This window comes from Pempheris klunzingeri, chromosome 17, assembly GCF_042242105.1.
Source record: "Pempheris klunzingeri isolate RE-2024b chromosome 17, fPemKlu1.hap1, whole genome shotgun sequence".
In the NCBI taxonomy this organism is placed as follows: Eukaryota; Metazoa; Chordata; class Actinopteri; order Acropomatiformes; family Pempheridae; genus Pempheris; species Pempheris klunzingeri.
Window position 1 is genome coordinate 22,244,004 of NC_092028.1, and position 24,615 is coordinate 22,268,618.

At 45.8% G+C, this 24,615-nt stretch overlaps 1 protein-coding gene across 1 annotated transcript; it reads left to right on the plus strand.

Annotated features, from left to right (window-relative positions):
* Positions 1-1,025: 1,025 nt before the first annotated feature.
* LOC139217261 (SH3 and cysteine-rich domain-containing protein 2-like) lies at positions 1,026-24,519 on the plus strand. Its single transcript, XM_070848580.1, has 11 exons — positions 1,026-1,112; positions 10,804-11,152; positions 12,667-12,761; positions 15,492-15,576; positions 18,810-18,925; positions 19,648-19,717; positions 19,931-20,019; positions 20,113-20,201; positions 22,417-22,468; positions 23,490-23,627; positions 24,421-24,519. The coding sequence occupies exons 1-11, from the start codon at positions 1,026-1,028 to the stop codon at positions 24,517-24,519; spliced, it is 1,269 nt and encodes a 422-aa protein (XP_070704681.1).
* Positions 24,520-24,615: the final 96 nt, after the last annotated feature.

Here is a 24,615-nt window from a genome sequence, read left to right on the forward strand (position 1 = left end):
CGGCCCATGTGGGTCATTTTCCTGCTAAAGGAGATTCATCCTCCACCTGCTTCTGTCAGCACTTCCACATCCACCTGACTCATATTAGCAGCACACCTGATGTATATTGTCTTTGTTGTGGTGTGTTTTACAGTGTGTTCATGTTTTTTTTTATTATTATTATTATTATTAACACATGCCTGATTGTATCATTAACAGATCTGTTGGAAAACGACACACAGTCACATCACTTAGTCACTTTTCACCAGTGTTTAGCACCAATAGAGCTTCACACAGCAGAGTTCACCACATGCACTCTGCAGCTCTGACTAAAAATAAACTGCTCCAATCAGCCATCACCTCAAAGAGAAGAATCTGAGGAGTTCTGTTCTGTATTTGGGCTTAAACCGAGTCCCGCCCCCCGCCGTGGATCCTGCGTGGGTCTAAGTGAGTCCTGGCACAGTTGTAAAATTTGCCCCAATCATGCGCCTCGGACGCACGGGGAGGCGGGCCTCAGACTGCGCTTAAATTTAAGTCTGCTGGCGGCGAAGGGCTCAGTTCGCTTTGGATTTTACACCCAGCCGGTGCCTCCCAGAGCACGAGCTCCGTTTGGATCTAATCACACACACGAGCTGATATTTTCACGCCGCTGTTCTGCTCATTGGAACATTTGCCACAGTGGAGCTCTCCGATGCGCGTCAAGGGACGTTCAGTGACCCACAGGCGCGGTCCAGCCTTCTCCTGAGAGCCTGTCTGTTCATGGCATGAGCGAAATATAGCAACTGGTGTGTGTGTGTGTGTGTGCATGTGTGTGTATGTATGTGCGTGTGTGTGTATGTGTGTGTGTGTGTTTAGAAACTGTTTAACCAACCCATCAGCTTTGGGGACCAAATGGCCATAAAGCGTCCACCTCCTCTCCGCGCGCTCCAGCCCCTGTGATGAGGAGCTGCCACACGGTGAAGCGGCACATTTCCTACCGACTGCACTCAGTTTGAGGAGTTAAATCACTGTTTGGGTCTCGGACGGCTCTTTGCAGCGCGGGACCAATGATGACTGAGAACAACGAGGTGGAGAGCGAGTCGCAGCTCCAGCGCTCCCCAAGCACCATGTCCATCCAGCCGGTGTCATCCAAGGCAAGTACCCGCAGTCTGATTGGTTCTGGGGGCTGATTACTCTCCTCTAATGAGCCCGCCTGCAGTTCCCGCTCCAGTCTCTGTGAGGAAACGAGACTGAAGCGATGAACTTCACGGAGCAGATTCTGAAATCCAAATGACAGCAGGCAGAGTGAGCCTCACCTGTCAGGTGACCTCTATCATTATCATTATTCTTTATGTAAGACAACACTTCACAACTGCGGTTGTATCCATCAAGGCTGCGTCACTAGGTGTAACCTTACACGTAGGGTGTGATGTCATCCCCCCCCCCCTCCCTACACACACACACACACACACACACCTCTCCAAACCTACTTCCTGCACACACACACACACACACACACACACACAGAGGAGATTTATGCTCAGCATTAATTCATAACGTGAGTATAGAGCCCACAGATGAATACTTACAGTGACTGTCTTTCTGTTGGTATCTGTCACATCCTTCCTCCCTCTAAATGTTAGAAATGTTATATTGCATTGGGTATAAATAAATGGCCACGTTTATCTATATGTGCATTTAGCGCCTGGTGTGCAGAACTAGATCCTTCCTACTGTACAGCGCCGGGCGGCAGGAGCTTCAAGTGTCCTCACAAAGTGTCCTCACAAAGTGTCCTCGTGATTCCATGTAATTTGTTGACTTGACTGTATAAACAAAGATTTCTGGGGCCGGCCTCCAAGAGCAGGAGCTGTGAAAGCTTTCAGCGCCTGCTTCTTAATGGAAGGCTTTTAGGAGTCTTGATTCATTAGGCCCAAACACTTGATACAACTTTCTCCAGGCTGAGTCTCCACCTCGTGAGTCCTCTCGTCGCCCACACACACACTCTCTCTCTCTCACACACACACACACACACTGTGGGCATGTTGGAAGCAAAGTGACACTCCTGTGCAGTCAGATACTTCACCAGCTGACTGCCTCTGTGCTTCATCTAAATATTTGATGTTGTCCGTTAGAAGTGAGAGTCGTCTCCCTCCCTCCCTCCCTCCCTCTCTCTGGTGCCGTCCACTCCTCACCAGCCTGCTGCCAAAGACAACCGAGCGATACTCTGACAATCGGCTCACCTCCCTCTGCTCGGCCGTCACTTCCAACTGATTTCACTTTAACCTTCAGGGCTTCGGCTCCTGGCACGGCTCATAGATGTCTGACATTTGGGTGAAAGGTTGATTGAAATGCTCAGGATTCAGCAGCTTCCTGCCTCTGTGGAGCTGTAACCATGAAGGAGTCTTATGAGAGGATACTGAAGTTAAAACCGCTCGATCCCAAGTGTGTTCCTGCAGTTTGAGTCCCTGCATGTTACTCCTTAGACACACTTCTGTTCTGTTGGTATTTCATACTATGTGACTATTTACACATTTAAAATCTAACAGTAAAATATGCAACATACATATGAGACGTTTGAACGTACAAGGACACACACACACACTGCTCATGTCACGTCTGATCCAGCACATTAAAGTAACATGAAGTGAAGTGAAAATATAATATCGTCTCTGAATAGTTTATGACATTAATTATATAAAAATGACTCATATTGTTCTATTAATCCGTCTGGTGGATAAATCGGCTCATAAAATCTGACATTTTGTCTGAAACTGACATTTATCAATGTTTTACATTGTTCCTTTGCATCATTAATCAACTCTGTAGTGAGATTTTAAACATGAACATAAAGTTAGTGTGTTGGGGAGGTCAAAGGTCAGTTCAGTTTAAATATTCGACCAACATGCTGAGAATCAGCCAAAACCTCAATGAAACACGTGTTTTATTACTGACAGTCTTAACAGATCTGCACCTGATCAGAAAAGTGTAAATGCAGGAGTAGATTTCTTAATGTGCATCACAAGGAGACCCTTTAAAGCACATCTGCACAAAATGTGACTGGTGCTGATACGTTTTAAACACAACACTGTATGTTTCCATCTAAAAGTTGCCCAAAGCCACCAGGAGCACTTTAAAATCAAATAAAAGCGCCGCGTCAGCTCGGCTGTGAGACGCACAGGTGAGGCCCCACGAGACTGAAAGTCCTGCACATCAGCGCTCCACCCACATCTATTTTAAACACCTCATCAGGATCCTAAAAGAGAAACAAATCTGCCACAGGGTTTAATTTTGAATGAATCTAATCAGACACGCAGCCGTGTGTCCATGATGTTTTTAATTAGATAATAGAACGGCCGCGAGAGAGGAGTGAGTCGCTGCGATAACAGATGCTCCCTGAAATCCACCAACAGCAGATTTCCCTCAGCGATGACTGATATCAGAAATCAGGAGCACAGGAGAACGGTGCCAGAGGATTAGGAGGACGGGAAGCGTGGACTTTCTCTCTGCCGCCCAACAATGCGCTGAGGTCTGCTGCCAAGGCTGGCAGGAATATGAGGAGTGCAGCAATCATCAGCCAATAGCGTCCCTCCTGAGAGCTGCTTCATCTCTTTGAGTCCTTCCTGTGATGGAAGTGCAGGTGAAGCTCTTTTTTAAATGTTCTCCAGGAAGAGGACTCTGACCACAGAGGGAGAAACGCTTCACACGAAGCCCTGCGCCCTGTTTCTGCGCCCTGTTTGTCAGCCTGCCCACACTGACGAGAACATCACACTCCGTCCACGTGTCCCCTTTGGATTCCTCACTCATTGAGAGCACTTTAGCACTCACACAGCCGGCTCAGTGATTGTAGGTGACTGCCGTCGCCCGCGGTGTGAAAACGAGAACTCGTCGCAGCTCCAAAGCTAACAGACAAGAAGTCGTGACCCGTGCAGTCGGTGGTCACGTCCAGCTGTTTAGTGGAGGAGGCTTTTCAGTGTGGAGCTCCACTCTGACGCTTGGACACAACATGTCGACTGATGGAGGTTCAGTCCAGAGTAAAACATCCTTAAAGAGCCGACATGGGGGGCAGAGAGGGAATGAACCAGAAACAATAATTCATTATCACCATTTCTTGTCTTTCAGGGACTCATTTATTGCTCTTTTATTTATTTCTGTAAGCACGCTGACATGCTGATGTTCAGCCGGTATGATGCTAACAGTATTAACCGTGTTAACTGGCATAGTTAACCGTGTTAACCGTGTTAGCACGCTAACATTTGTACTAAACACAACGTGCAAATGAGGCAGATGGGAATTAAATCCAAATGAAATGTTTGACCTGTTGATGGTGCTGGAGGAAGATCTGTCAGCCTGGACCAAGGTGGTGGACAGACGGACGGACAGATGGACAGATGGACACCACCATCCCTTCAGCAATAACACAATCTGACACCTGGTTAAAGTCTCTCTTTAACCAAGCGAGAGGCAGCAGAAGCTGAGGGGAGCCTCAGAAGCACAGCTCTGACTCCGGGTGTGTCGGGCAGGCTGGTGGTTTATTCTGGCGGCGGGTCGGTTTAGTCGCCGCACGCCTGCAGGTGATCGACCGGCTGCACGTGGAGGATCCCTGGAGTCGTCCCTAAACTCTAAAGTTGATCTCCATCAAGTTCTCTGCAGCACATCGCTTCATTTCTCTTCAGATGAGCGAGGAAGTAAGTGGAACAGGGCGGCTGCAGTGGGCCAAGGTCTTCATTGATTAATGTGACACCCCCGCTGCCCTGATGTTCATCCATGTGACACTACGGAGGTGTGAGGAGCTAAAAAGACGACTGGCTGCTTCTATTTGTGCATCGCTGACAAGACGAGAGGAGGATCTGTTAGTGATTTGTTTGTCCTGATGCTCGCTCAGAGACAGACCCCCCACCACCACCACCACCACCACCCCCGCCTGAGACTGACAGCCACTGTTTTCTGCTTCGGGTGTGTGTGTGTGTGTGTGTGTGTGTGTGTGTGTGTGTGTGTGTGTGTGTGTGTGTGTGCGCACAGTGACTGGATGGGTGGATGACTGAGTGGTGGGGTGAGCTGAATGTGGGTGTTTGTCATCCAAACTACTGTTTTAGCTGAATTTCTCATGTTGCAGAGGTCAACTGGCGGCCAGTGAGATTCGTCTGGCAGCCATCTTGAATCGGCGTCGTCATATAACCACCCAAACAGGCAAATAACATGTTTCAGGCTCGTAGGATAAATGCTGCTATTCAGCTTTGCAATACTTTCCTGCAGTATCCAAATGAAAGTAGTTTATTCTCTTAAACAGGACGTCGGCCCCTTTAACAGCGAGTTCTGTCCACATGGATATTTAGACGTTTCCTTAATGGAAAAGACACAATCCAGCAGGTTGATTTCATGGATATGAGCTCTCTGGGGACCTCCCTCCAGCCGCCTGCCTCCTAATCCAACTCAAGCTGAACTGTTTCTAGCTGTTTTGTTTGAATGAAGACGTCTCGTAGTTAAAAACGTGTACAGTTTTTCTTCCTCAGGATCACACCAAGACAAAGGGTTCAGACAGTTTGTCATATTTCCAAACACAACACAGAAAATGTCAGCTCCATAAAAACAGGTTGCACTTAATGTCACGTGAAGGTGAAGTGGTTGATGCACTGCCTCAGGATCTGAAGTGTTGCAGTAAGAATACTGTTTGGCCTCGAAGACGTTTTGCTCTATATGCACTTCATGTTCAGACACACAGGTGTGTTCTGTGTTGTCGCCTCTGTGAGGACGTTAAGCCTCCTGGATGATAATTGGAGAATCACTTCACGTTCTCACTCTTTTTAACTTTTGTTTTATCTCGTTAAAGATGTTTGAAGGTGGAGCTGCGGTGGAGTTGTACCCTCATGTGATGTGTGGTGGAGAGTTTAAACATTCACTACCTTCAGGTTTCTCTCACTACTGCTGTTTTTGTCAGAGATCTTTGATACTAGATCAAACACATTTGGCTTCTTGACTGTTCGTCAGACAAAAAAGACTTCTGAATCCATCAGGTTGGGAAATTGTGCCATTTTTCTGATATTTTTTTAGACCAAACGAACTGAAACCTCATCGGCAGCCCCACAAATAAAAAAGAATACCGGTCAAGCATGCGAGACCTCAGTCAACCTGCTCAGGGGGATTGTGGGAGAAGACGAGATCCTCAGCAGCAAGACGAGAGTCAATTTAGCTCGGCTGCCCCCCCTGCTGAGACTCCTTCCTGCCCCACGTCCAGAGGGTGAACCACAGAGCGGCCCGTCACAGGCGAGCTGGTGCTCTGGAGGCCCAAACCAAAAGAACAAGACCTTTTCCTTCGATTCTTGGTGTCAAAACTATATGAGAAAGTGGGTTCGTTTGTCTTGTGTGTGTCGTCTGGTTCAGGAGTACTCGTGTGGACATCAAATCAAGATGGCTGCAAAATAAACACCACTAAAAATTCTTCTCTCCAACGTCAGGAATAAAGAGAAGCCGTGCAGGAACATGGAGCCTGTTTCTCCCGTTGGGCTATGACAGGGAGGTGTGTGTGTGTGTGTGTGTGTGTGTGTGTGTGTGTGTGTGTGTGTGTGTGTGTGTGTGTGTGTGTGTGTGTGTGTGTGTGTGTGTGTGTGTGTGTGTGTGTGTGTGTGTGTGTGTGTGTGTGTGTGTGTGTGTGTGTGTGTGTGTACATGCATGTATGACAGGGACAGAGCGCTGGAAGCAGCCTGTGATTATGCATCTCTTATCTCGTATTCAAAGCTGGAATCTGCCAGGCTGCTCAGCATAATGACTTTATGAGAGGAAATGTTGGGGCATGAAACTGGTTCACAGACCCTCCCTCTAATGATAAAGACCAAAGCTGTTCGCACACTTTGCTCAGAGATTTTATGATATATGCCTCTTTTTTTTTTTTTTTCTTATCCCCCCCATTGATTGAGTTCTTCTGTAATAAAACCACCAGGTTGTCCTTTTACCTCTGAAATCTGGAGACAGGAAACTGGCTGTAAATCAACAGTTTCACATCATTGGTTTGAACAATTATATCCGTAAAAACATCATGTACCAGGAACCCGGGGGTGATCATTTCCTCTGAAACTACACGTCCTGATTATGAGCCGGGAAGCTGCATCTTTCACTTACACCAGTTTTGAGGGTGAAATATAAAGCATTCCCTGCATGATCACTGTGCACAGCCAAAACAACCTAATTGTGCTTTTTCCAGAGCGACCAGCCTTAAAGTGGTGATTACAGGCTACAGACGGTAAAGCATCACCTGTAGAGGTCACGTATATGTAGAGGTGGATGTCTGTTGCAGTGGTTGTTGTTGTTTTCTCCTAATTCTCTGTTGCTCTTCTTCTCCTCCTCCTCCTCCTCCTCCTCCTCTGCTGCTGACAACAGACGGATTGGCACAGTTCAGGAGTGGAAGTGGGAGTCGAAGGAATTCAGAGAGACGAATTAGCACGAGTCTGTCTGCTGTGACGTCGACACACGTGACCATTCTCTGCAGAAAGTGATGTGACTGATTGATGAGTTTAGACGCTTACAAAAATTGCAGGATGGAGATGCCACCAAAACCTTTTCACTGCATTCCAGCCTGTCGGGGCTTATGGAAGTGTATATTTTGAGCTTTGCAGACTCCAAAAGAAGACACAGGTGGAGTCACTGATAAGCTTTCCCATTTGAAAGCTTCTCTGCTGGGTGTGCTATTTAAAACAGGCCACACTAAAGCATATTATGGCCACCGGCTGTGTTCAAAGTCACATTCCCAGCGGTCCAAACCTTTGTTGTTCGGTCTTGACCTCTGGGCAGGCCGGAGCATCCCGCATATATCTGAGCATATCTGGCCCCATTAAATTCAGATGGAGGGAGGAAGAGAGGCATGTTCTGATGAAATAAAAGCTTCATCATTGAATTACGGCTGCTTAAAGCCCGCCGTCCCCCGGTGAAGCATTGATTTTGGACATTTATGTTGGCTACATGTGAGAGAGAGACTGAGGGTGGATCGAAGAGGTGAGAATTATGGGCTTTTACGGGTCCGCAGAGTCAGCTCATCACATTCTGGTGCAGCAGTGTGACGGCTGCTGCTTGAAGAATATTGACTGTGCAGGTGTGTGTAAATCTTAGTGGCGTGATGCATTTTTCATGGCATTGTGAGTCATTTGTGAATTGCATGAATAATTTGTCTCGGAGAGAGAAGCATCAAGCCAAAGCAAACCCAGATATTTCTTTTGGGAGAGAAGCATTTTCTGCATTTCACCGTCTTTACTCGTCAGAGATACAGTTGGTAGAGAAATGAGGCCCTTGGCACTTGACAGACATTGTCCTGAAATAGCAGGGGATCGATAATACATATGGGACACAATGCATCTGTGGAGAAACTCTGTTCACTCTGACTCATCGATATCAGCCTCTCACCTGTCACAGGACTTCATGTAAGACGATGCGCCCGATGGCAGATGATGGAGACTGCGTGCGGTGACCCGAACGGAGTATCACACCAGCTTTGACTCGTGATGCTCTCAGCTAATGCCCAAATGGAAGCTAACGGGAATGCTTTTTAGGCTCGCACACTGACAGATGATTAGATTAGCTGTAATTGAGACATGTGCTCCAGCCCGAGCTGTTATGCCAGCGCTCATCTGCCCTGATTGAGAGAGCTCGGCTCAAGTCTGTGAAGCTGCACGGCAAACACTGACACGTGTGTCTGAGCGCTGGACCGTCAACAAAAGCACAAATACAACAAGCACTCATCAGAAAGAGCTCATAGGCTGTTGTGGTTACTGTATTTTCACACACTCTAAAGTATTTGCAGCAAACCCTGAAGAAGTGCCCCAGGCTTTGAGGCCGGTTTGACATTGTGGCCAGACTGTCTGATTGCAGTAATGACGCCCATCATGTGACGCTGTTTGGTCCAAAAAGACTTTTGAAAATCAGCAGGTAGATTTTTGGGGGTTTTTGTGCCTCACATCCGCCACAAAATGACTCGTTTCTGCATCAGAACTTGATCGATTCAGTCCGATAACATTTGGAAAGTCTAAAAAAGCTGCACGATTAAATAACTTAATCCTCGGTCAACTTTTACACCCCAGAAGTTGAACTTTTTTGGCTTCATGTGCACCTGAGCAGCTTTCATTGGGTCTCTTTGTGCATCCAAGATTTGCAGCCTTGCTGACGGTGGTCGTGTTGCATTGTGGGTACTGTAGGCTCCAGGTTTAGACAAGAAAGACAAAAAGAAACATGGAATAAAAAACACGATATTTCTGGTTCTGCTTTATCGATTATGATAAAGAAAAAATCAAATAAAGGACACGACATAAATTCAACAACCATAAATATGTGCTGAAGCCACACACACATCCACCCAACACACTAAACAACCTCATCCAGTCCACTTATCCAGAACATCTACATGCACGAGGAGCAATAAAGACATCACACATCCCCTGCAGCTGTAACAAGGTATAGATGAATGCTGGTAGTAGCTTACATTCACTGAGGAAGTCTGAATCCTCTAACAGAGAGTAAAGACTGGAAATCACTGTCAAGGACACATGTCAGACTGACGTTATGTCCTCAACCTGTTTGTACTGTTAATAAAGCCAATTACATCTCATGAAGCCTTTTCATAAGGTAAAATACACAGAGAATAACACTGCAGCCATAATACAATATAATTAGTCTGCCTGAGCTTGTCGTCATCAGTGTAATCTGATGAGGGGGAATTTCTAATAGAGACTTACAGGCAGCATTTGTATTCAGTCACACACACACACAGACCTTTTGTTTCTCCTGCTCTACCTCCATGTGTCCCTGACACACACACACGAAGTCAAATAGACAAACTGTGTTCATATCTTATTCCCAGACGCGCTGAGCTGTAAACAGCATGTCCCTGTAAAGTGATTATGTTTGGCGCTGAGCAGAGCGAGTGCAGACACACACACACACACACACACAGTGTCTGTGGCCTACTGATTATCTGTCTGCTTGTCTGTCTGCGCTGATCCATTCTTCCCCTGTGACACGACCACGCCCTCGCGCTGCTCTCCCGCCGCCGCCGCCACATGTCAGGGTAACAAAATGGCTGCCTATCCCCCACAGAGCCAAAGGGAAATGTCAGGAAACATGCATTTATCTAACCAATCGATGTCCGCTGGCTGCAGGGAGCACAGCGACAGACCCGACCGCCGCTGATGGAGGCGCTTTGTCCTCTGATTGTTCATACATCATAACCGTTTGATCAATACAGTTTATGAGATACAAACACAGCTCGAATGTGAGAGAGGGTGTATGCCATCTGATGTTGTTTCATGTTGTTAGCGTGTGAGTGGCCCCGTGAGAAAGGGATCCATCGGCCCTGCGCGCTCTGAGGCAGGATCAATGGATCCAATGAGCGGCTGAAGACAGGCTCCTGATAAACGACGGCGCTGTGTAAACTGTCTTGTTTCGATTCATGGCAACAGCCCCCCCGCCGCCACTAGCAAAGACGAGCTGATTACACATGGCAGTTCTCGAAGCGTGGCTGTGGGTGCTCTCTCGAAGAAGAAGAGCGGCTCGTGTTGTTTAACCGAGGGCTAAACTGTTAAATGTGGCTGTGTGAGGGATATGCTCGGTGTCACTGACGTACTGATGGCTTTAATGTGTTGTTTCCTTATGAGGAAACAATATTATTGCATTTCATGAGTCACCCTCTCTCCCTGTGGTGAACACATCAGAGCCGAGTGTTGTGTTTATGGATGCCGTGATATTGCCTCTGCTGTCCTGAGGGCCTACTGGACGTTTGTTATTGCTCCCAAATGTGGTGCAGCCTTGTGTTTGCTGGTCTTGTGTTTATTCTTAGTGTTCCTTCTTTCTGTGTGTGTGTGTGTGCAGCTCCAGAGGCTGAAACGCTCGCTGTCCTTCAAGACCATCATGCGTAGCAAAAGCGTGGAGAACTTCTTCCAGAGGTCCTACAGCGACGCTCGCCTGCCCCCGGATTTCATCACCGACCCGCCGCCTCCTTCCCCTCCTCTGCTGCCTGGCTCTCCTCTCATCGGCCAGCACTCGCCGTCCATTTCCCCCTCCCTCAGCCCCAACCCCTCCATCGCCTCCCACTCCCCGTCTCTCAGCCTCTCCCCATCGCTGCCCACCAAGCCCCCCCGACCTCAGATCACCCACAGCTTCCAGGACCACGTCTTTCGCAAGCCCACCAACTGTCAGCACTGCAAGCACATGATAGTGGGTAAGGCACTGAATCTGCTCCCTGGACTCCCAGGTTTATGTTTTCATGGAGAGAATATCACCCAGTGTGCTCAAGTAACCACATTGAATGTCCAAAAATGATTAGACCTGTATATATATATATATATATATTTACTCCCTCTGGCTGCTTTAACGCACCTAGAAGAAGAAGAAGTCACAGAATTCGACTCAATAACACTCAGTAATAGTTTTTTTTCCTGCTTTCCAGCATCATTTGTCATTGATTTCAGACGTTTCTACGCTCAGTAAGGGACCTAATTTATTCAGATTTCAATGTTGATCTATATTACATCTATCAAAATGTCTTATTTATTTTTAGAATGATGGTTTTGCCTCACGGGTGACTTCGCCACATGACATTTTTACAGCTACAGCTGATGAGGATCCATTAGTGTCCATTAATATAATCCGAGCGTCTCCACAGATGGTATATTTGTTATTTTCTTGCCGTTTATTGTTTTTGCATGATTCAGCATCATCATAAGCCTCTAACTGGATTATAGTTTGATGGAAATAACTGTGGAGGCAATGTGTTTGATTTAATTTAAAAATAAAGCTACGGTGGCTGAGAGGGCAGTCGGCTCATCTGAAGGGAAGTTAGCAGCTTAACGCTACGTCAGCTAAAGTTTGAATGATCTCAGCTCACCTCTTTCTGGTCCATTTAAGGAAAATTAGATTAAAATCTGTGTTTGTAGCTGTGAAGAAACCGTTGGATCACTAACAGAGATGTCTGTGGTGCAGATGTGGGAGTGCTTTCGTCCCTAATCTGCTGCTTGCGTGAACCAGCAGCCACTGCTAGTATTTCTGCTAAATCTACTTCCTGTCACCGTGATTGATTACAGACTCCAACCTGCTCCTCTGCTTTTGCATCTGTGCTGGTTTTGGTTTTTTTTTGCATGCATGGTGGGTTTATTTATGTAACGCATCACCTCGCTCTAGCTGTTCTCCTCTGCAGTCCCCAAACACAGTGTAACTCGTCTCTTTCTCTTCAAAGTAAAAACCAAAGCCGTTTTCATCAAGGCAGACAATTTGTTTGACTGTTGTTTCTGCTGCATAATGATGTGATCCCTAACTACAATAAATCCAAAGATCTATTCATCTTTAGTTTGTGGGATAGGAGGAGACTTCTCATTACCTCACGAATGATGGGAAAACATCTCAAAGTCTTTTATCACCGTGGAAATAAAGGTTGAAAAAGCAAGATGACTCAACGCCGAATCGATCATGACTGAAATATCTCCAGCTGGTTTCCAGTTTCTCCGGGTTGTTTTGGAAGAGGAGCTGTTCTACAGGCAGCACCAGCCAGACGAAGCTGGGACGCCCACTGATCACAAACTCTACCTGAGCAGAGAGACACCTGCTCATGTGATCTGGAGGCCACTTTCTAGGCTCCGTCTGCCTGTTGCAGATCCACTGCCTGCTGTTTTCTCTTTGTGGCCGCCTCCACGTCGGCGTCCTCTGCTCTCATTCTCTCATCTCTTTCCTTCTCCGCAGGAAACTCCAAGCAGGCTCTGCGGTGTAAGACGTGCAAGCTGGCCGCTCACCTGTGGTGCACCTCAGAGCTGTCGCAGCAGCCGTGCCACGGAAAGGTGCGAACACACTCAGAGTTTGATGTTGATGGTTAACATCAGCAGTTTTCCTCAACAGAGCTGCTGTTTGTGAAGCATGTGCACGCGGTGATCCTGTTTGTAGCGGCTCAAAACAACCAGTTCTTCTCTGTTGCATAAAGCATCTTAAAATATTCTGCTGTTTCCCTGGATTTCAGACATCCTTAAAACACAGTCAGCAGAGTGTTAGCTGAGCTGAGCACAAAGTGTGGAGCCGTGCCTCCGTCCAAAGGTGGCAAAATGTCCAAAGGTGGCAAAATCTAACGCTCACTGATGACCGTGTTGTTTCTTGTTTGTCTAATCTGGACAAAAAGTGCACTTCTAGTCCATCTAGGCAACATGGACGCCAAAAGACTCCTCGCTGTGTGTTAACTTATGAACTAATAAACTTCCACGGCCTGAAAACACACAACTCGTGAACTCTGAGCTTTCAGAAAGTTTCTACTTCTGAAGTCGTGACTATGACAAAAGGGGTGCGTTAACGTGGACTCTAAACACGTTTGAATGTGTCGCATGTTGCCAGACTCTTTCTCGGATGGGAGCGGTTACTTCCTGGAGTTGTCTCTGGTTGCCGGGCAACTGCTCCCTCACCAAGGTCTTTGTGCTAAGCTACGCTAACATGCTGCTAGCTGTAGCTTCACATTCAACAAAGACATTACATAATACATTTAAGGCTAAAAAGACTAAAGCTTAAATTTAACCCTTAGCTGTCAGAATAAGGGAAAGTAAATGAGATAATTACAACTTATCTCAAAGAAAGAAGATCATGATCTGAATAACCTGAAAAAAAACACTGTTACCATAGTAACCCTGCCTTTACATCTGTTGGACTGCCGGACTCACCTGCACCATGAAATTAATTTGAGACGTCTTGTAAACTGTGTTAAACAAAACACTTTGACAAGAAGAAAGTGGAGGCTGAGTGCAGGTTTTCAGTTTGATGATGAAGGGCAGATTCATCCTCAGCAGACCAGCCGTGAGTTTAAGAGCTGACGGGACAAACGATGAAGGGCAGGTTACTGTTTTCAGTCGGTGTGTGTTAGGAAATTTGAAGCGCTCATGTGGCTTAAACAAAGATCTTAATCACATCACGTCCCAAAGAGAAGGTGATGTTATCCACATTTATGAGCCTACTTGATCTTTAGCTGCCTCTAAAATAAGGTGATATATTCACTAACTGGGGACCAAAGCAAAGAATTTGTGGTATTTTCAGTGGAAAGTAACATAAAGACAATGGGCATTGATCATTTGACTCACGGATTGTATATAAGAAGTGGGCGTGGCCAGCGTGACGCCATTGATTTTGGAGCCAGAAGTGACACGTGGTCTTTTCCCCCTCTTCTGATTGGTCAGTGAGCAGGTAGCCCCGCCCTAAAGCCCCCCACCCCTCCTCTTCCTGGTGTATCTTCCTCTAAATGGACCATCACTGACTAAATGAACATCCTGCTGTGCTGAAGAAGACAGTAAACTAGAGACTGAGAGCAGAAACTGTTCACTGAGCTGATAAATCAGGAGAGAAGTAACTTCATTAACAGTAACTTCCATTCATGGAGCAAAGTCTGTATAAAGAAGAGTTTGTAACTTCCTGGTCTGAACAGTGGAGCCGATGCTGAAGAGGGGGTGACTCCTCTGATTGGATGGAAGTCAATGAGAAAATGAGACACAGAGTTCATTTAGTCAATTATGGTCCATTTAGAGGAAGAGGAAGAGGGGGGAAGGGCTACCTGCTCACTGACCAATCAGAGGAGGTCTTTGTGGAATGACGTCACTTCTGGCTCCAAAAAAACAAGATGGCGACGCCTATAAAGCCAAACTCGAGGCTTCAAAATGCCGTAGTCACGTCCATGTCATTTACGCAGTGTGTGGATTGGAGACAGGATTCACTGTTCATACAGTCTGCCACTCCACTGTGGGAATCTGTGCGTTTTGAGTTTGGACGCTGGGTGCAGGACAGTTTTAGAAAGGGGGTGAAGTGCAGTGAGCAGAATACTGGGAGAGATTTCACTCAGAGATTTTGTGTTTATCCTCTAGTGTAGGGCAGAGATGATTAGCATGCAGCAAGAGGCGAGACCTTCTGAGAGCCACTTGGAAAATTTTTAAGAGCAGCTGTGTTCAAGATGGCTCAGAGCAGTTTGAAAGAGAGGCACAAAGACAGACAGAAGGAGAGGTGTGGGGGGGGGCGATGAGGAGGGCGAAAGGTAAAATACCATCAGACCGGAGCCTCGGCGTCTTTACAGGAACGGAGGTGTCACTTATTAGCTTTGGTCCTCGGAGTGCTGCTCTCTGCAACATAATATGACAAAGTGAGTGGCTCATTTGCAAGTCAAGGCAAAGACAAAACACCAATATCTCAGCTGAAACACTTACTGTGCTTAATTCAGTGTGAAATTGCAGTCGTGTGGATACACACACACACACACACACACACACACACACACACACACACAGGATCACATGTCCATGTCTGTGTGCCTTCATTTTCAAACAGAGATAAAACTTTGCTTCGGTTTGTGACTTTTGTTTGTGCAGGAATGAGCTGTGTTTCTGCAGCATGCGTGGGCCTGTTGGTCCGTCAGCGTGTTTTGATGTGTTTCTGACTCCACTGATGTCCTGAAGTCACTACACGGAACAGTTTTCCCATCAGCTCGGCCTAGAAACAGGAAGTAACCGAAACCCAGAAAAATCATTGTGCTTTCTGCTCTCCTCCATTAGTCCGGGGCGTTCAAGCGAAACTTCAGCTCACCGATGCTCGTCAACGACCAACTATCTGTCGTCAAGGAAGCTCTGCCGAGCCAAGGTGAGCACACCTGAGCGTCTGTGTGTGTGTGTGTGTGAGTGTGAGTGTGAGTGCAGTGTTTTGTGTGTCTCCTGTGTGCTTTTGTTTCGTGATGTTGCTCCTGTCCGGCCTCTCTGGTTTATTTTGAGGTTTCTGTGTGCTTGTGCGTGCTCTGTAATAAAAGTAGAACTGTCTCCATCTCACACGACTACCGAGGAGCGTGAAGTGGAAAAATAGAAAGAGGAAGAACAAATTCAGCTTCTCTTGGAGGCTGATGGACGGTCTGCACCCTGAAAGTATGTGAATAAATATTTAAAAGTTCTAATGTTAATGTGTTTATGTCCCCGTTTATGGTTTGGGCTGCACACCCCTGGGCTGTTGGAGGGTATCAGCTTCATGTTTAAAGCCTGGTAAACATTTATATGCTGCCTCTTTTCTCGCTGATTTCTGAAGCCTGAAAGACACCATCAACTAATACTTCACAGAAAGTCATATTCTTACTTTGCTGTACAAGTATGGAAGCAAAAGAAATGTGGTATCTCCTTGTTCCCTTTGTTAGTAAACCTGCTGAAGGCTAAAACACACACAGGCTGTTTTAGACCCACCGGCCTCAAAGCGCCTGAATTTGTTCTTCCTTTAATCATCATCATTTTCTTCAGCACACCTTTGAATAAAAACCTCTGTACAGGTGAAACAGCCCTTTAGCTCACACACCAAATGCCTCGCGGTTAGCGGTTAGCGCCTCATGCTGCCACCTCTTTGTACTATCAGGGTGCAGCTCTGACCACAACCCACCAAACTCACCATCGTCTCTCACAGTCACTGCTAACAGAAGTCCTGGTTAAACACTGAGCTCATGTTTACGTGCGTTAATATCAGACGGCAGCTTTTCTGATGGATTTATTTGCAGTCCTTGTAATTTCCCATCATCAGCTGCCTTTTGGCGAAGCAGTTTATTGTCTCATATTAAACCTTAATTATGAGAATGAGAGTCTAATAGCTGCAGGAGTGAAGTGCATCACAGTTACTGCTCCTCCAGTGGCAATTAAAATCTGATTACCTCCTAATTGTAATCCTGTATACAAGCATTTCTCTCTTTATATATTGGGTTAAAGTTAAGATTAAAGCTGATAACATTCAGAGCTCCTCATGTCATGGCTCCCTCTAACATTTCTGAACTTGATGACACAAACACCTCTCAGATCTTCTCATCAGTTCAGCCTCAAAACAAAGGGGGAACAAAATGTTTCTCCATTTCAGCTCCACCTCTCTGGACTCACCTCCGTGTCGGTTCCACATTTAAAGAAACTTTCAAAAACCCACTTGGTGCCGTTTTTATCGCTTGTTCCTCAACTCCTGTTGGTTTTATTTGTCTCGAGATGCTTTATACATTATATTTTAATTGCTGTTATCTTGTTTGTATATTTTATTACGACTCTGTAACTCTGGGCGGCCGTGGGTCCTTGGCAAGTACTAATTAGTCTTAAATTCTGTTTTGGAAGGTCTTAAATTTTTATTTATTGAATGCTCTGCTCCTGGTACAAAGTACAAAACACCTGAACATTTAATCTTTGATCAAAACAGTTCAGACTAGAATACAAATGTGTCTGTTATCCTCTTCTGGTTTGTTTCTATTGTAACGTCTGCAGTAAGATTTTTCTATTCATATTTGCAGATTTTGTCTGCAGACTTTCTACTTTTCTCTTGGTTTACTTCCTCCTTAACTTCAACCCTTTTCTCTCCAGCGCCAAGTTCAGCCGTTAAATGTCCAGTTTTTCAAAGCAGGTCTGTGATCAGCTCATCAATATAAATCTGAGGAACACTAAATAATGTGCAGGAGTCTGAGGAAGCTGACTGGATCCATCCTGACTGTCTGTCTGTAGTTTAAAGGAGACGGGAAGCATTTTCCTCTTTATTTAAAATCCACATTTAAACTATAAAACCACAATAATAACTCAGGGCTCTGATATTAACTTTACCTCATTAACTAATAATTAATTTTGAGCTGACAATATGTGTATTTACTCAGAAGAATACGACTGCATTTTCACATTTGATGTTTTTTACTGCAAAACTGGCCTTAAATCACACTAAGCAGCTGCGTTAAACAGTCTTTCAAAGGCTTAAATTGAAGTTGTTGATACAGGTAGACAACCTGTGTAAGTATTTATTGTATTTTTAAAGTGCTATATAAATAGTTTATTATTATTACTATTATTAAAGAAGTTTTTGACTCAGGCAGGCAGATTAGTTTAGGGAAAAAAGCCTCTCTGAACTCTGTTAAGGCTAAAATATGATTCAGTGATCAAACTGTGATTGTTTTTGTGTACGGTTGATTAAGGTGTATATGAATGACACATGTAGAGTTCACCTGTCTGCAGAGAAAAGAAAGCTGAAGGTAAAAATAATAATTTATATAGAGGATAAAGTGTCTGAGCTCGGCTGTTTGTCCTCCTACCCTGCAAGCAATTGCTCTTTGTAGAAATAAATCCTTCAGTGAAAACGCTGCAGGTTAATTTAAAGCACAAATGAGCTTCAGCAGCTCTGCACACGTGTACTGAAGAAAAAAGTCATTTTTCAAGTCTCCATGTTCAATTTCTCATCTATGAGACGAGAACATGGAGGCCCCGACTTCAATCTGAAACTACAAATCACTGCGACCTCACACACGCACACGCACACACACACACACACACACACACACACACACACACACTGTGCCCTCCACCCTACTTGTGTTGAGCTGGATGGAAAAAGGAGCAGAAAATCTAATTCCTAACTTCAGAAGCTCTCTGACGGCACCAAGCAGAGCCGTCTACACCAAATGCAGCAATGAAGGCTTTCTGAGGATTTCCATATTTTAAATCTCATTTCGGATTCCCTTTCTGCTCAACCACAGCTCCAGATATATAACGGCTATTAAAACCAAGACACATCTCTTGCCAATAAGTAAATGTATAAATAGCTCGGAGCGTGTAGGTTTATCGGGGTGTCTTGATGTCTCCTTAACTTTTGGCGGCTGTCCTCTCTCAGATCTAAAGTGGGTCACTTTGGTCCGGGACTGACTGTGTTACTACGGTTATATTTAGACCCTCTGGTTCTTCCACACTGGCACAATAATGATGTACAGTCTAATCTCAGCATGTAGTCCAAACTGTGTGTGTGTGTGTGTGTGTGTGTGTGTGTGAATAATTTACTTGTAAACATCAGCGTGTGCATGCACGAGTTTCATGAGTGTGTGTGTGTGGTTTCAGAGGCTGCTCGTATTCGTGTAGACCCTGTGTATGCCGCCTTGCGCTACGGGACGTCCTTGGCACAGATGAGCCGCTCCAGTTTTGGCAGTTTGTCAGAGTCACCGACACGCAGCCTGGTATGACATCATAACCCTGAGGTCAGGGGTCGAGGGCGGCTCGATCATGTCAGACTAAGACGCACAAAGTTTTATGATACTGGTCAGCTGACTGGTGAGGGACCGACGTGGTCTGCAGCTCACTTGGGCCATTTCTTTATAAAAAAATTGGGGATGTTTTGTCTCACATGTGAAGATCAATAACACTATTATGTCTGCACAGTGAAGATGAGGACATGAGATGGTTAGTTTAGCTTAGCTTAGCACAAAAACTGGAAAATCATTAGCATGTTTATACCTTTAGTTTGTTTAATTCGTAGTAAAACCGAAGACTAAAACAGACAATTTGTCAGCTTATGGGGAGTTTTGTGCTCGTCCAGTCTTTGTGCTAAGCTAAGCTAACCAGCTGGTGGCCTAATATGTCGGAGACGTATCCATAGATGTGGTGGGATCAAACTTTTCATCTGATTCTCCAACAGAAAGCGTATTTCCCAAAATACCCCAAATCTTTTGAGGTCATGCTACTTAAATCCAACTTGGCATATAGTGATAGTGAAGTGTTACCATTAAGCACTGGGGCATCATGTATGAGGAGCATAATGGATGGCAGCTCACCCCCCCCCCCTCTGACATGACCCAACAGTATCTAGGTCCTGTGTGCAATGAGAAGTCGGTCTGATGCATCCCCTTCACATCCTGGTGCTAACGTTTCATTTTCCCTCTCTATCTCCTTCTTTGATAAGGATGAGGGAGGTGAGGAGAGTCAGCAGAGACAGTGCAGCATGGAGGAGGAGATAACTCAGGAGTCGGGGGGTAAACACCGCTGTGTGTGTCTGTATGTGGATATGCACATGTGCTGTGCGTCCCTGCCTCTGTGGATCTGTGTAGACGTGGTGTTTACCTGTGCATGTCTGTGTATGAGTGTGTGAGAGAGAGATTTTCTGTGTCTTGGTTGTAAAAGAAACGTCATGCCTGACTGCATACGTGTGCCTGGCTCCTTCTAACAAACGCTCTCCCCACCTCCAGACGTGCCCGTCCCCGACATCGAGGTCGAGAAGGAGGAAGAGGAGGTCAGCGGCCCGGCTCAGACTCCAGCAGAGGAGAGCAGCGTGAAGGTACCGCTCTATTTAATCCCTCCGTGCAGACTGCCACTCTGTGTTGTTTCCTTCCTCCAGCGTGTTTTTCTGTCCCGGTCTCCCTGTTTCCAGGTGCCCAAGCGCATTGAGGTTCACTCCATCCACACCTATGTAGCACTCTACAAGTTTCTGCCTCAGGAACAGAATGACCTGGAACTACAGTGAGTAAAACCAAAACAGACATGCGGACATGCAAGCGTGCTGTATTGTGTTTTAGCTGTCGTGAGCATGTTTGCTTGCTCTGTGTTTTCGCCCCGGCTGTTGCTCCTGCAGGATGAAAATGTCCCCACCGTCTGCAGAGGACGGTGCCGGGGCGCCCTTAAGGACGACTAATTATAAACTTGGAGCCCATCACTGTCCCCTCGTAGAGCGAGCGACTGTGCTGCCGTCCCAGCAGGAGAGAGGATGGAGACGGTGAACAACTGAGGGATGAAAGGGCAGACAAACGGAAGGGGAGACGGCACAGAGCTGAAGATTACCACAGGCAGAGAGAGAGAGAGAGAATGCAAATATAGATGTAAAAGCTCCATAAGATGAAGGAGGACGAGGAAAAAGAAGAAAGGAAGGACAGAGCAGTGAAATGAGGGCAGGATGTGTGTGTGTGTGTGTGTGTGTGTGTGTGTGTGTGTGTGTGTGTGTGTGTGGTTAAGGGACAGCGTTGACAAAGGTAGAAGCTCCATGGGACTGTTAACAGCCATCTGTGCCGCGGCTCTGTGTTACAATATAATATGTGAGCTGATGAAAGCATCGTGTGTCTTGACGGCTCGGGACTGCAGAGGACAAAGACTGCACAGCGTTTTGGACACAAGTCAAGAGATAAATTAATCTAATTTAATGATTTCCACTTGGAAAGGAGAAATATATAATCACACACGTGGACAGTAGGGAGACATTAAGTCTGTAAATGCAGAAGGAACAGATTTACAGACAACATGAAGTAACGTGTGTGGCATGTTTACTGCTTTCTGCTAATAACCCCACGGTGCAGTGCTTCACATTTTAAAGATTTTGCAGTCACACCAGTCAGCGATGACTGAGGCAGAGCGATGGTGATTCATCTCAGTTTATGTCTCACTGCAGAGTAAACTACAGAGTGTCTATTATTCATGGAGTAGTGACAGAGGGGAGGAGGGAGGGATCCAGACTCCTGCACCAAGGGTGATGAAGGTGGTAGGAGTCAACCGAGCAGCGACCGGCGGTCAGGAGGACCAGACTCTGGGGGAACTTAGCATCTTCCCCCACTGAAGACTTATGTCTAAGTTTGCCGTTTGAAGGTGTAGAAACATTAGCCTGGTTTAGCTTTAGCTGAAAAGTAGCGAAGCTGAAGGTTTCATACTTTCTGCTCTTTCAACTAGTTTCGCTTTCACTTTAAAGACCCTCACACTCATCTGTTCCTGCCTTCCTGGTAGGAAATACTCATGCAGCATGTGATGGATGCCAAAATGTGACGTTAAAAACATACCAATTAGGACACGTCGTTTAGTCAGACCCAGCAGCAGCGACGTGAGGATTATAAAGGTGTAGTTTTGTGACAGCGAGCAAAGCTGCCGCCCCCACAGGCATCAGTTAAACTAGGCTAATCCCACTGTTCAACATATACCTTCACACCACATGCAGAGACCTAAAAAAGGCACCGGCACGCTTCGTCTGACTCTAAGTTAGCTATGAGGGGGAACTTTTATCCAAAAATCAAAGTATTCGCTTTGGTTTAGCAGCGTCGGTGAGCAGAATAATCGCTTTATGTTAAATAAATGGGCAGCAACAGTTGAGGTATGTGGGTCTCAGCCTAGTTGGTAAGTTTATGTAACTGTGTGCAAACTTGTGTGTGTGTGTGAGCTATGATCATATAGGGCAGTAGTGAGAGCAGACACCCTGGAGACGTAACGTACAGAAGTGCAATTGGGACAGCAGCTTCTCCCTGTATATCTAGGACAGAGTGTGTGTGTGTGTGTGTGTGTGTGTGTGTATAAAACTCTCATCCAAAACTGGCAGCATCATTAGCATGCAGGCCAGGCTGGCCTCAGATCAGGCCCAGCCTTCCCTGCTGCAGCCGGCGCTCCACACTCGTATTTCACGCCGACCTCGTGACTTTGGTGTCGGCTGCTCCGTCACCTCCGCAGAGCGACACGGACGCCACATCTTGACCTCCACAGCTTTGTTGCCATGGGTACAACAGCCGTTTGTTTGATGATGTTATCATCTGTGATCGCACTCAGCCCTTTTTCTTTTTTCTTGTTTCTTGCTTGCAGCCCTCCCTCTCTCGCCCCCTTCATCATCCTATCTTGTCTTGCCTCTTTCCTCTTCACCTCAATCAACCCCTCCTCCCTCCAAAGCCTCCTTTATTTTTCATCTACTCTCCTGTGTTATCTCCTCTAGTCCGGGTGATCGGGTGCAGGTCACTGATGACTCTAATGAAGAGTGGTGGAAGGTGGGTAATAAATCATTTCCAAACATCTGTGTGTGTGTGTGTGTGTGTGTGTTTGTTGATGTGTGTGTGTGTGTACCTGTGCATAATGTGTATTTGAGTGTACAGAGAACTGTGTGTGTGCATTTATTGAGCGCATGTGTTAAATTAAGTCTTTAAATCAGGCCTTTAATGCACAACACCTGCTCCACTTTGCCTGCCATAAACACGCTCAACAGAAATAGAACATCATTTTCTCTGAAAATTACAGAGTTTAACAGAATGAACTTGACTTCTGTTGCAACCTTAAATAAGTCTTTATTGAGTCTGTAATGAGCTTCACTGGCTCCCAGTGGAAATAAATGTGCATCTGTGTGTGTGTTCAGTCAGAGAAGAAGAAGGAGGATGCACCCAGACATCAGAGTCTGTGTATTTACAAGTATTTATGTCGCCTAAAGTGCGCAGCAGTCATTAAATACTTTAAATCAGCCCTGCACCTGCGAGGAGCCTTTAAATTATGTATATTTTTTGACTCATCTGTTCATTACTAATGTATAGTTTGTGAATCACTTCAATAAAGGCATCAACACCTAAGGGAGAGGGTGATAAACGGCGAAATATGGCTGCATAACGGGATTCAAACATCATCTGTGTTAGCAGCAAACACCAGGCCGTAATCTGCTGTTTTCTTTAAATACACAGAAAACACGTCTGACATCGAGGCAAAGCGACTTTTGGTTTGCATTTAAGATTAAATATAACCTTAATTTGTGTAACTCAAGTTGTCTCTGTGGCCACGGTGATTCGTCTCTGTGTGGACCGAGATGTGAGGAAGTGTGTTGCTGTCACTGTTCAGAAGAACTGACAGCAACACGAGCACTTCTTTGTTTCTAATGACTAAGCAGAGGGTGACAACGCCGAAACATTTCAAAAAGCTTAGAAAAGTTCAGTCTGTGCCGCCAAAACAGACGTTCACCCTCCTCGTGTTCAGTTCTGTACGACGGCCTTGAAAAGACACTAAAAAGTGGTAAATGTTGCTTTTCAGGGCAAAAGTGGCGACCGAGTCGGCTTCTTCCCCGCCAACTTTGTGCAGAGGGTGCGGCCAGGAGAGCGAGTGTGGCGGGTCGTCCAGGGCCTCCCTGGCAACCGGGAGAGAGGACACATGGCCGTGAGGGAATCCCAGGTACACCAGTAACCATCATCATCATCAATATCATCATATTTCCTCTCATTTCTGTTTATACCCCTTCAAGAGTTGCTCTGACATTTCAGCCCCCTGAATCATTTAGTTAAGGTTCCATCTATCTACCCGTGCAGAGGTGGTACTGGAGCTGTCCCAGGCTCTAAACTATCACTCAGACTCATCAATATCAGTTTTGACAGACTTTCTGAAGTGAAATTAGTACATTTTATTCACTTTAAACCGATATTGACACACAGTTTATGTTCCCACACACCCAAAAACTTATGTTTCCTGCTGCAAGAAGAAGCTGCACCATAGTTTACATCAATATGTATATGAATAATGACATAACAAACACAAAAGAGCTGCTTATTATGCTCCAAAATCCACATTAAAAGAAGGGTTGTCTCGTGAAATAGTGTTTTTAAACTCCATTTTTTAAATATTCTAAATGAATCCTGACAAATGAAGCTGTGCGAAGCATAAATTACATTGATTAACTGTAGGCAGTAGGCATTAGCTGCCAGCGTGTTGATTCACTCTGTTGGCACCATTAATTCACACACACAGATTAAGAGAAAGATTAGGATACTTTGTCATTTAATTTTCTGCCAGAATGGATGTTTCTCTCTGCACTTCCCCCCAAATCCTCACGTCTCTGCTCAAACATTCATTAATGCCTCAAATTCCTGAAGAGCAGAAATCGTTTCTGACAGGTGAATCTGGTCCTTTATTCCAGCGCGTGTCACTTAACAGAAAATAGAGCGACTGAGTTTCCGTCTCGTCCTTTCAGATCTGCGTGGGGAAGCTGGAAGACGGCGAGGTGTTTCTGAAGCTGAGCAGTGGGAAGAAGAGAGGGCTGGTCCCAGCGGACTCCATAGAGGAGATCTGAGCCTCTGCGCACACCCCACCGTCCTCCCACCTCTACTTCCCCCTGGAACGCACCCATCTTCAAAAACCATCACCATCAGCCCTCCCCGATCCTCCT

Bases quoted from the DNA above. Each gene is read 5' to 3' on its own strand.
- LOC139217261 (XM_070848580.1), top strand. From the start codon at position 1,026: ATGATGACTGAGAACAACGAGGTGGAGAGCGAGTCGCAGCTCCAGCGC. The intron at 15,577-18,809 runs GTGAGCACACCT...GTGTGGTTTCAG, and splicing joins GGAAGCTCTGCCGAGCCAAG to AGGCTGCTCGTATTCGTGTA. The intron at 20,020-20,112 runs GTACCGCTCTAT...CCCTGTTTCCAG, and splicing joins CAGAGGAGAGCAGCGTGAAG to GTGCCCAAGCGCATTGAGGT.